A 12,128-nucleotide genomic window follows, 5' to 3' on the forward strand; every position below is an offset into this window, starting at 1 on the left:
ATTTCCTCTGTTAAACAAGTTAGTCCATTACTTTAAATATTTTATTTATATGGTGTTTAGAGTTTTATTTTATTTTATGTATATGAGTGTTTTGCTTGCATGTGTGTGCACAAACCTCCTCAGAGGTCAGAGATGGTGTTGGGTCCCCTGGAACCAGAGTTCCAGATAGTTGTGAGCCTACTTGTGGGTTCTGGGAACTGAACCCTGGTCTTCTGCAAGAGCAGCCTGTGTTCTAATCACTGAGCCACCTCTCAGCCCCACCCACTCCATTAGTTTTGAATCTCACCTCACTGAAGTTCTCAGGATGTGGCTACAATGCAGGCAGCTTCTTTCCAGAATATAATACTAATGACCTCTATCCCAGTTACAACAAAGGAATCTATTCTAGAAACTCTAGAGCATGACTGTTTGTGACATCAGTCCTTTAGTAGTGTTTTTAAATCTGGCATTGGGAAGAGACTCTGTGACCTTTTGGATGCTAAGCAGTAATTCTTCCATCGAACTACATGCCAGACTTAATTTCTTAATTAACTATTTTTGAGGCAGATGGTAATGCATTCTAGAAGGAAATACAGTTATTTCAAATGTTTATGATGTGTCATAGGCAGGAAATTTCTTCTAAATACAGTGAAATGGAGCCAGGTTTTCACTCCCAAACTGTCTTGTCTCACTGTTGCAGGAAATACCACAGAAATAAATGGATGGGCCCACACTCATGTGCTATTCAGAGTGTTATTAAGTGGAGTTGGGAGATCCCAGAAGTTGGAAAGAGGTACAGGGTGTGGTGTCTGTGACTGAAAAACATTGCATACATGCATGGAATTTTCCAAAAAAAAAAAAACACTTGGCAGATTTTAACACAAGAATATATATCCTAAGTCTAACAGATAGATACGACTCTATCAATATATGTGGTAAATTAGTTGAATAAGGTCTTCAAAAGCCTCAGAGACACACAGAATATGGCATTTAAAGATGTTCTTACAGTCCTAAATTTCTTCGACAACAAGACAAGTTAACTCCTGACAACACCCAGCCAACCTCAAAGAGATGATGAGCATCAAAGAACCTCCTTATGGAGATGGCTTCAAAGGTGGCAAACCAGCCATTGGGCAAAATGTCCTCATTCCTGCCACAAACAGAATCTGCCTAAAAATGAGCAACTTAGATGCAGGCAGAGTCAAACGGCCGCACTAAGCCAAGTCAGCGTTATAAAGTGTATTGGGTGAGTGGTCAGGCAGTAAACTGTCTTAGGTCAATTTGTACATTTTGGAAGCTGCTAACCCACATTGCTGATTCCCTCAGGAATTTAAGTTTTATTCCTTCTCAAGTCTCTGAGGGGCATTGACGACAAGATAGTATAGTTTTACAACCAAGCTTAGTTGATTAGGGGGCAAGATCGTCTTAGATTAATATAAAGAAGTTAAGCTATTAGAGTTGAGATAGGATAGATATTGACTTTCACTCGGAAATTTAGACCCAACAAGACAGGAAAGACACTTACTTCAAACGAGACGAATGCAGATGGCCAAGTCACTATGAATGTAACATGTGTAGAACTCATTATTCTCATGATTGTCACATGGTTCTCCCTGCTGTATGTAGTTTGTTTTATACATGTGTAATAAAATGAAAGTATTAATAAAAAATTTTAAGACATTTGAATGTGCTCTAAGACCTCTGTTAAACGTAGTGAAATGGGTGCATAACTCCATTCTCCTCCCTGCCAAATGCAATGACAGTATCAAAAAAAATAATAATAATCTTTTAAAACATCCAGGCCAACTCACGCCTCCACCTGCACTGTTCTGTCTCCCACTGTTTGGGATGCTGCGGTGGGAGTTCAAATGACCTCATGAGTTGGAAAACAGCTTGAGCACCACAGGGAGACATGGTCGCATAAAGAAAACCTGTGTGAGCCAAAAAGCACACAGAAGACATGAGGCTAGGCAGAAACAGGCACAGAACTTTGCAATCCAGAGGTAAAGGACAGGAACCTAGAGGGCAGGGAAGGACACGTAAGTGCCCACAGCAGGGAAAGCAAGCCTCTCGTCTCCTGACACCCACGCAGCACTCAGTGACTGTGGACACAAATAGCATGACAGTGAGAGCAGGGAGGCCAGTGGGAAGTCTCCCTGTGAAGGTCAAAGTTCCAGGCCAGGAGCACAGGTTGCCGACTCTCCATACCTCAGAGAAGAGCGGCAGGACCAAGCAGTGGAGAGGACACCTGGAGACCCCGGACAGTCAGTGCAGGCTTGAGGATTTGACAACAGCTCACTGGTTAGCTTCCGTGGGGGCCATTAGTCAGCTCCCAACCCTGAGAAAGGAAGGAAGCCAGGAGAGGGTTGTGGGGGCACAGGGAGGCAGAAAGGAGTCGGGGGAGTGAAGTTTTGGGAAACAGGGAGAGAGAGCCACAGGTGAAGGCGGATATAATAGAAAAGAAGTAAAATTATGAATTCTGAGCCTTAAGCCTCTCACTTGTCTCCTTCACCCCCTTTCCTCCCCCTCATTTTTTTTTTTTTTTTGGTGTTTACTGTTTTCACTTATTATGACTGAGTGTTTTCTCTCTCTCTCTCTCTCTCTCTCTCTCTCTCTCTCTCTCTCTCTCTGTGTGTGTGTGTGTGTGTGTGTGTGTGTGTGTGTGTGTGTGTGTGTGTGTACTACTTGCATACCTGGTGCCTGCAGAGGCTAGAAAGGGCATTGGATCTCCTGGAACTGGACTTACAGGTGATTGTGGACCACTGTGTGGGTGCTAGGAACTGGGTCCTCCAGAAGAGCAGCCAGTGCTCTCAAGTGCTAAGTCACTTCTCCAGGATGCCTTTGCTGTTTTTGAGACCAGGATTCACTTTGTAGCCCAGGCTATCCTAAGGTTCATTGTATTCTAGACTGTCACTGAATTAATGAGAATCATTGTCTCGTCATCACAGGTCCTAAGATTACAGGTGACATCAAACAAAACCTTTAACCAGCCTGTCTGTCTGTTTCACACAGTTTTCTCCCAGGCCGGAGAAATGTCCAGTGACGCTCATGTTGGGCTCACAGGACTGAGCTGTGCTCAGCTCTATTTGATGTCACCCTGCTCACAGATGGTCCATTCAGTTCCTTAGTCCCTAAGATTTTATACAGTCAGCCGAAGATCACTAGATACCAGATGGAAGCCACTGCCTGGGAGACCAAAACAGAAGAGAAGGGACCAAGAGGAAACAGAACAAAACAAGTGAAATAGATCAGAGAGACAAGGGCACCATGGTAAATGACCAGAGAACACAGAGAGACCTTCCTGTTTGCATTAGGCACTTTCCTATTGCTGTGATATACCATGGGCAGGAGAACTGATAAAGCAAGGTTAACCTGGCTTACTTTTCCAGAAGGCTAGAGTCCATGCTGGCAGAGTCCATGCTGGCTTGGTGGCAGGTGGCTGGAGCCGCAGCTGAGAGCACAAGCCCAACGCACAAGGAGGAGGCAAAGAGCACTAACTTGAAGTGGTATAAAGTCCTTTAAAACCTTAAACCCAGCCCCAAGTGACTCATTTTCTTCAGCAAGGCCACACCTCCCACTCCTCCCCACCACCTGGGGAGCAAGGATCCAAATGCTGCAGACTTATAGAGGTCTTTCAACCACCACAGTGTTCATAAGTGAGAACATGTTTACGAAAAACAATAGTGTATTTCTCTCCTATTTGGGCCTTGAACGAAGGCAAAAGCCCTCTGCTGGCCGGCATGTAGCTGCAGAGGACACTGGACAGTCACTGGACTGCCCTTGTCAGTTGATAGGCTGAAGGGAAGGCCTCTGGCCCTGAATGACAAACTCATCTGGGCAATAATCACCGTGAGCATCTCAGACATGACCGTGAAAGATTGGAAGTAGTCTCTCCGGGATTGTTTTAAAAGAATAAAAAGTAATAAGCCGGAGAGATGACTTCTTGGTTATGAATACTGTCTGCTCTTCTAGGTACCTCAGGTTCAGTTCTCAGCACCTACGTGCAGCTCATAATGATCTAAACTCCAATTCTAGAGAAGCCATTAACTTCCTCAGCATCCTGGAGGCATGAGACATGTACATGATGCACAGACTTACATGTAGGAAAAATACTCATATTGAGGTCAGTGGACAAATGGCTGGAGTCCATTTTCTCCTTCCATCAAGTGCATCCTGGTTTTGAACTCAGGCAGCCAGGCTTGGAAGGTGGCATCTTTGATTCTTATTTCTGATGTTTGGAAGCTCTTAGATAGGGGAGCTGCTGGGAGATTTGAAGAGACTGAGATTGCCATGCCTCACAGTTAACCAGTAAGTGCTCTGAATTAGAATGTGAGAGCACAGTGAAGTGTGCTGAGTCCATGCCTGGGTAGAATTCACATGCTATGCTCTGTTTGTTCCAGTTCTGATGGCTCCTTAGCAGATGGAAACCACAGCTAGTGTACCGAATCCCACAGACACTGTGCCTTTCCCAATATGTATTCCCTTGGCAAAGTTTAATTCATGAGGAAGAGATCGGTGATTGGTAATAAGACAGGATCATGATTCAGTTCAGTAACCTAAAATAACTAAAAGCTAAATACTGTCACATGAGCACTCAGATACCGACAAGGTCTCAGTGACTAGGAAGTGTATGGTGAGCACAGTGTGGAAACACTGCAGAAGGGTGTGACTCAAGTGCTGGGCAGAACAGAGCAGAGCACTGGGGTTTCCACACATGTGGGACAGGATGGACAGGAAAGTCTCACAGCAACGATTGCTTGCTTCTTGCATTTTTTTCATTCCATATCTTTAGAACACTGTTAATAATTGGAACAAGAGAGAGAGATAATAGTAAGTGAGTAAATAAATCAAAGATAAGTGTAACACTGGTAATTGATAGAGCCCATAGCATTCCCACACTTAGAAGGGAAGTCACAATCTAAGAGCCAACAACTATTTGAGAGGAAACAGGGTGTGGGACGCTGGGAGGGGGTGTGGTGGGGGGGGTGCATCAGACGACTGGAGTAGACCCTGAAAATAAGAAGTTGTTCACTTTCTCAAGGGCTTATTAGGGAAGGAGGGAGGCTGGTCAGGTTGCTTTTAAATTTTACCCATAAATATCCAGCTGGTTACGTGCAGGTGAGAATGTAGCCACAGGCTATGGGCCCATGAGGATGTAGACACAGGCTATGTATAGGGGAGGATGTAGACACAGGCTATGTGCAGGGGAGGATGTAGACACAGGCTATGTGTAGGGGAGGATGTAGCCACAGGCTATGTGCAGGGGAGGATGTAGACACAGGCTATGTGTAGTGAGGATGTAGGCACAGGCTATGTGCAGGGGAGGATGCAGACACAGGCTATGTGCAGGGGAGGATGTAGACACAGGCTATGTGTAGTGAGGATGTAGACACAGGCTATGTGTAGTGAGGATGTAGACACAGGCTATGTGTAGTGAGGATGTAGACACAGGCTATGTGCAGGGGAGGATGTAGGCACAGGCTATGTGCAGGGGAGGATGCAGACACAGGCTATGTGCAGGGGAGGATGTAGACACAGGCTATGTGTAGTGAGGATGTAGACACAGGCTATGTGTAGTGAGGATGTAGACACAGGCTATGTGTAGTGAGGATGTAGACACAGGCTATGTGCAGGGGAGGATGGAGACACAGGCTATGTGTAGGGGAGGATGTAGACACAGGCTATGTGTAGTGAGGATGTAGACACAGGCTATGTGTAGTGAGGATGTAGACACAGGCTATGTGTAGGGGAGGATGTAGACACAGGCTATGTGTAGTGAGGATGTAGACACAGGCTATGTGTAGGGGAGGATGTAGACACAGGCTATGTGTAGGGGAGGATGTAGACACAGGCTATGTGTAGGGGAGGATGTAGACACAGGCTATGTGCAGGGGAGGATGTAGACACAGGCTATGTGTAGTGAGGATGTAGACACAGGCTATGTGCAGGGGAGGATGGAGACACAGGCTATGTGCAGGGGAGGATGTAGACACAGGCTATGTGTAGTGAGGATGTAGACACAGGCTATGTGCAGGGGAGGATGTAGGCACAGGCTATGTGCAGGGGAGGATGTAGATACAGGCTATTTGCAGATTAGATGTAGGCTCAATTCAGAGTGCCATATTGATATTTTCAATATATAAACAATTTCCGAAGAGACACCACTTCAGAGGAAACAAAGACAAGGTGTGCATCAAAAATCATTTAATGTGATTTGTAATTTTCACAATGTGCTTAGTTTTGCTTCTGTGGCTTTTTGCTGCTACAAGCTCATCTGCCTCAGAGTTAGTTCATATGCATGAAGCTACTTAAGGAAGGTAAGGACTAGCATAGTTCATTAATGTCTCTGAATACCCTCATGATCAGCAAGAGGCAGGGAAGGCTATCTCAAGGGGTAAAATGACTGACACATGGGCTGAGAATTTACTTCTTAAGCAGTGTACATGGGCCAGATGCAAGAACATACTGTATTGGATGGTCACATATCTCCTGACAACAATGTCTGAGTTCAGGCCGTTTCAGTCAACACTGACTCAGAGTTCTGTCCTCTTAAAAACACACTTTGCCCACCACAGTGGCTGTTCTAACAGTCTTGGTGCTGAGCCCACACACAAAGCCTTGGAGCCCACACAACTGCCATTTTACCTCAGACCATCCTGTCTCTTGTAAATGGATTTTGTAATTTTTTTCCTACACAATGGCCATTAAGACTAATTTCAATGAAACTTAATGTGAGTCACCTCACTGGTGAAGAACTGATGTAGAGAGATGCGTGTGAAGGTCACAGTGCTGGACGGCTGTCCCCATGACCCATTGCATTCGCTAGCTGAAAAATGAAGGCTGGGCTTAACACAGTAGTCAGCACTAAGCCCCTTAGGAAAAAGCCTCCATCTTGCTCCTGTTTCTCTTTAAATGCTGCTGCTAGTTTGAAGGGGAAAACAAAGATTTTTGCTGTGATATCCCACAGTGAGAAAGACAGCAGTAGCTGAAGAGAAGCACAGCAGTTAGACTCCACAGCCCCGAACATACTGAGACAGATCTCGGTTTTGACAGTGGTTTCTCCATGCCACCCTGTGGAGGAAAGTGAGACATGAGTGTCAGTGGTTACATTCGTGTCACACACATACTCAACCCTTGGGGAGAGGGAGGGGAACCATGGCACTAATGGAGTTTCACTCCAGGGCCAAGGTCTAGTGTGAAACACAGTCTGTAGCTGCAGCCAGAAACGCTACAGACTGATGGAGCCATGTCTACATGGCAGTTTGGTCCACTCCAATCCCACAGGAGAGCACAGCATGCTGCAGGTCAGGGCTGCATGACGTGTGTTGTATGGGTCACGGGTCCCTTGTCTGGAGGCCTGACAAGGAAGCAGTCATGGGTGGGAATCTCACAATCTGCAGAAATTCCTTGAAAATGATGATGTAGGGAAAGCCCCCAACTGAACCCACAGTTCTCAGAATGACCCTTGGGCCTTAGAGATTCTGACTGCATCTATCACCAGAAGCAAAGTTCCAACATACCAAGCTCGAATGCCCTGTGGATCCCTCACAACCCTCTTTGCACACTGTATGGCTTGAGTGATGTCATCCTGCAGCAGAGCTGAAAGACAAAGATGAGGAATGACAAGGACAGTTATAGAGCTATTTTCAGTTCACATCCAGCCAGCTTTCTTTTGTGACACTGCGCAGTGTATTAAAAAAAGAATCATTTCCCAAGTGTCCCTGCATCTGTGATTATTGGAGACAGCCATGATTCTGTCTACGTGACATTGTGTCAGTCTCTCCCTTTCTCATCCATAAAGTCCCTGGAGGGCTGGGGTGTCCTTGAGTGGTAGGGGTGTTTCCGCATGTGCATGTGTTTGTGTTTCTAGGATCGCAGCACTGATGCACAGCAAAGAAGCACTGCAGGAGGGAGGAGTCGCTGAGGAAGTGGGGCTGTCAGCTGTGGTGAGGGAAGCCCCTCTTCATCCTCACACGGGAACACAGAGCAAGCAGAGAACTCTCACCTGGGCCTCTACCTCTGAAAATCCATCCTACAGAAAAACCAGGGGCTGGAGACATGGCTCAATGGCTAAGGGCACTGGATGCTCTAGCAGAGAATTTGTTTCCCAGCACCACATCCAGCCTTGGAGACCACGCTGGCTTTGAACTCACAGATATCCACTTGTCTCTACCTCCCAGAGTGCTGGAATGACAGGCTTGTGGCACCCCGCCTGGCTAGGTCTTTACTTTTTAATTATAACTTTAACATGTGTGTCTATATGTGTGCTGGTATTTACACCACTGAACCTCACATGTATGTATGTGTATGTAGAAGTCTGAGGTCTGCCCCAGGCGCTGTTCTACAAGAACACTCCACATTTTTTTGAGGCAGAGACTGCCACTGAGAACTAGCATGCAGACCAGGCTGTGCTGGGTGGCCAGTGAGCTTCATGGTCTGCCTGTCATAGACTCCTCAATGCTGTGGTTACAAATAACTGACACCGATGTCAGCTTTATGTGGCTGCTGAGGGTCAAACCTTGGCTTAGGTGACTCTTCTGTCTGAGCTATCTTCCCAGCCTCTGTCTATTTTATTTACTCATTCATTGATTTTGTCAGCAGGACGAAGTGTCCTCTGATTTGTAGGCAGAGCATTCTATCACCACACTGCACCTTATCCTGATGTACTTCAGAATGACTCTTTAACAGTAAAGCCAGTCTCCCCTGGTTCCTGATGATTCCTTCACTGTTATGTCCCTACACAGAACCTTTGCTCTTACAATGAGAGCAGATGGGTTGCTTGCTGTCACTGTGAACCTGTCTTGTCTTACCACTGCAGGGGATCCCACAGGCGTTCACTGATCTTGGGGTTTTGCCATCATTACACCAGTATCGGCTATTGATCTGAAATATCCCATAGTCTGTGCTTCGATCTCCAGGGTTGTAGTTTGTAGCTCGTGTGTTATAGCCACTCTCATGCTGAGCTAAACACACCCCTAAAAAGAAAAAGAGTATTTATCAATAAGCAGCAACAGCACATGATCTATATTTGATACCACAATCTGTTCTTTGAGCTGTCTTTTAGAAGGGATTTACTTTATGAGCACAATCATATGGTTAAATTGTACACTAAGCTACCACTAGTTCAGCCTGGGTCTGGCTGTGTTGCTCAGGGTGGTCTTCCACGTGATCCTCCTGCCTCTGCCTTTCAAGCAGGTGCAGCTGATGCAACCAGTCAGCAAGTAATTTTCAAATGCTCCAAAGAGAATCTTTTTGAGGACAAACCAATATGTATAAGAATAAACAAGAATAGGGACTCAAAAGTTTAAAGTCCTGCACTAAGTACTTCCTTTTCCTTTGTGGAGAGGAGGGCCACCTTTTCTTCCCACTATAACATGTGCCTCTCCACTCAACAGGTATCCTCTGAGAAGGACAATTCATCTGACAAAGACAAATACCTGTCACCCAGGATTGCCAGATGTGTTCATGGCTACCAAAGGACCAGATGTTGTGAATTCTGTTCACACCAACTTGTCCAAAAATAGCATTCGGCCCTATGCTGTTATGAATTAACAGGTCATCAGATCAGTGCCTTGACTTGTATTGGCAGAGACTTGAATAAAATCCCAGAGTTGGAGGTGGTTGTTTCATCCCTTGGCCAGCGATTTTTTGAAGATCTGTGTCAGGGAGACCACATGTTTCCTCCAACTGAAACCTAGGCCTTTGGCATCACCCAATGAACACAACCCCAAAGACACACGCCCCTGCTGAGCCCTGGGTGGCTGCCTCAGTCTCCACAGCTTGGATGAGCTCTAAAGGCCATCTGAACTACCTTTGGTGGTTGGAGATAAGGTTGAACTGTACAAGAAGACCAGGGATGTTGCTTTTCTGTTTAAGAAAGATAAGGCCTGAGATGGCATAAAAAAAAGTCTATGTCTCTCTGCCAGTGAGGACTGCAGATGGCAAGAAGCTGAAGAAGCCCAGAGAATGGCTGCAGCTACCAGGAAACCAGCAGAGGAAAGAAACTGCCACAGAAGAAAGGAAGCCTGCTGCACACACTGTTGACACCTGCTTCATTCTAGAAAGAACAACTGAGGCAGCCTGTTTAAATAAAAATGTGGTCAAAGATTAAGAAATAAAACTCAAAATACATGCGTCCAGCATGCTGGCACACACCTTTAATCCCAGCCCTTGGAAGGCAGAAGCTTGAAGGTGGAGTTCTGTGAGTTGGAAACCATTCTTCTCTAGGAAAGAGGTTCCAGGCTAACTGGGGCTACATACTGAAACCCTGTCCTTAAAATATTAATATAGCTACTTCTTTCAGTGCTTTAACATTTCCCTGCTCTCATCTTTCTATTTAGACTAGAATAAAAAAGGACTTGTTTAGTAGATTTAGTAAGTTAATAGGGAATACATATGAAGATGAAAAATAATTTATTAACAAATTAACATTTTTCTCAGAGTAATATTCTTATAGAAAACTGAATTTTCATGGCACATTAAAATTATTTTTCTTTTTAGAAAACATGTCACTAAATATCAAGTGTTGAATAAAACTGTCAGTCTCTGCCTCGGTGTCCAGGTATTAAGATGAGAGATGCATGCAGCATAGCAGGCTACTTAGAATTTTCTCTATAAGACTGTTAGAACAAGGAAGGCTATTCTATGATTATATCCACCCACCTATCTGTCTGTCCATCCATCATCCATTCATATATTCACTTACTCACTGAAAGTTAGTTATTATGTGGTAGCTGGTGGAAATGCATCTGAAAAGCACACAGTAACTCTGGAAGATTTTCCTCATCCATATTGGCCATTGTGTAAAACAAAGGCCATCTCAGAGTGAAGAACAGAACTAAGTCACTTCATACTCAATTTCAGAGGACTTCTTTTATGCGGCCACTAGGGGCAAATAGGATCCCTCTACTCTGTGTATGTAGAAAGTTCAAAAAATTGAAAAATTTTATCTCAAGCACCATACAATGGTAAGAGAAGTGAAGACAAATACTATGTCACTCAGGATCTCTGATCCCATGTTCTGACTGACTGGGTCCTTCCATCTTTTTTCAGCCCTTTTCTCATGGGCTATTGAGTCTGAAGCAACTGGGAAACCTAGTGACAGGCCAAGAGCATCTCAGGTCCTATTGCCTTAGCCTGGCCCAGAATCTCCTTTCGCATGGCCTCACCCAGTATCTCTGATTCAAAAGACAAAAGGTGATGCTTTTAGTCAAATTAACTCAAACTCCCAGGAAACGTAAAACTGTATTGACTCCCGCTCCCTCCCTTGTCACTCATCACTGTCCTTGCTCTGGAAGCCTATCTGGAGGTATCAAGAAGAGACTTACAGTCTGCCAGTTTGACTCTCCCGTAGCCATCCATCCCGTGTGCTTTCAGAGTTCTGGCGAGCTCACAGCGTTCATAGACCTTGGCCTGGACAGTGACAGAAAGCAGCAGGAGCCCCAGGGCGAGGAGAGCCTTCATGTTGACCTGGAAGCTGGTTCAGCTGCTGGCTGACTAGAGACAGCAAAGCCTCCTATTTAAGCATTGTCCAAGTTCCTCCTTTCTCCCTCAGCTTGCGACCTCCTACAAAGCAGGAAGGTCCTACAGTTCTGAGGACTTTAGTGGTGTACCTTCTTTTTCCAGAAGTTTGATGAGGGATGGTCTGCGGTCCATGAATAAGTGCCCAGTACCCGTTTTAAATATCTTAACGATGCCCCTCATGAAGACTGGAGAGGTAGGGTGGGACCGGAAGAAAAGCAGGGAGAGGAGTGCAGTAGGGATGTGTGGTGAATAGGTAAATAAAGAAAACAGGATGTAGAGGGATAGTTTCTGAAAGAGGATTTTTCTTCCAGTTTATTATGAAGTTAGGTAACTAAAAGAAAAAGAACACTGATATTTGCAGTTAAAACCAGCAACTACTTTTCACCAACATTCCTTCATATTGCATCCGCCATTTTGCACTGATTTCTTACTTGAATTGTTTTATGTATATGGGTTTCCCCAAATAGGCCCACCACATATACTTGTTCTCTAGAGGGATATGTCACAGGACCTCACATCGCTTTGCCATTCTGCTCTATAATGTTCTCATGGCTAGTGTTCATTTGTCTTACTAGTATAGGGGAGGCTCCTGTGAGCTCACGCCTAGCTCTTTTTACACAGCGCTT

At 45.1% G+C, this 12,128-nt stretch overlaps 1 protein-coding gene across 1 annotated transcript; it reads right to left on the minus strand.

Annotated features, from left to right (window-relative positions):
- Positions 1-6,168: 6,168 nt before the first annotated feature.
- On the minus strand, positions 6,169-11,531 carry LOC311584796 (lysozyme C-1). The gene is made up of 4 exons (XM_084759439.1): positions 11,307-11,531; positions 8,790-8,954; positions 7,500-7,578; positions 6,169-7,050 (listed from the first exon to the last, which is right to left on the minus strand). The coding sequence occupies exons 1-4, from the start codon at positions 11,440-11,442 to the stop codon at positions 6,984-6,986; spliced, it is 447 nt and encodes a 148-aa protein (XP_084615565.1). The 5' UTR covers positions 11,443-11,531; the 3' UTR covers positions 6,169-6,983.
- Between the last annotated feature and the right edge of the window lie 597 nt (positions 11,532-12,128).

Source organism: Acomys minous (assembly GCF_964271855.1).
Source record: "Acomys minous genome assembly, chromosome: 15".
In the NCBI taxonomy this organism is placed as follows: domain Eukaryota; kingdom Metazoa; phylum Chordata; class Mammalia; order Rodentia; family Muridae; genus Acomys; species Acomys minous.

What these genes read in the sequence shown, in the direction of transcription:
- LOC311584796 (XM_084759439.1), bottom strand. Translation starts at nt 11,442, where the DNA reads ATGAAGGCTCTCCTCGCCCTGGGGCTCCTGCTGCTTTCTGTCACTGTC. An exon ending in GAGAGTCAAACTGGCAGACT is followed by an intron (nt 8,955 to 11,306) that starts GTAAGTCTCTTC and finishes TTTTCTTTTTAG; the next exon opens with GGGTGTGTTTAGCTCAGCAT. An exon ending in CTGTGGGATCCCCTGCAGTG is followed by an intron (nt 7,579 to 8,789) that starts GTAAGACAAGAC and finishes TTTGTCTTTCAG; the next exon opens with CTCTGCTGCAGGATGACATC.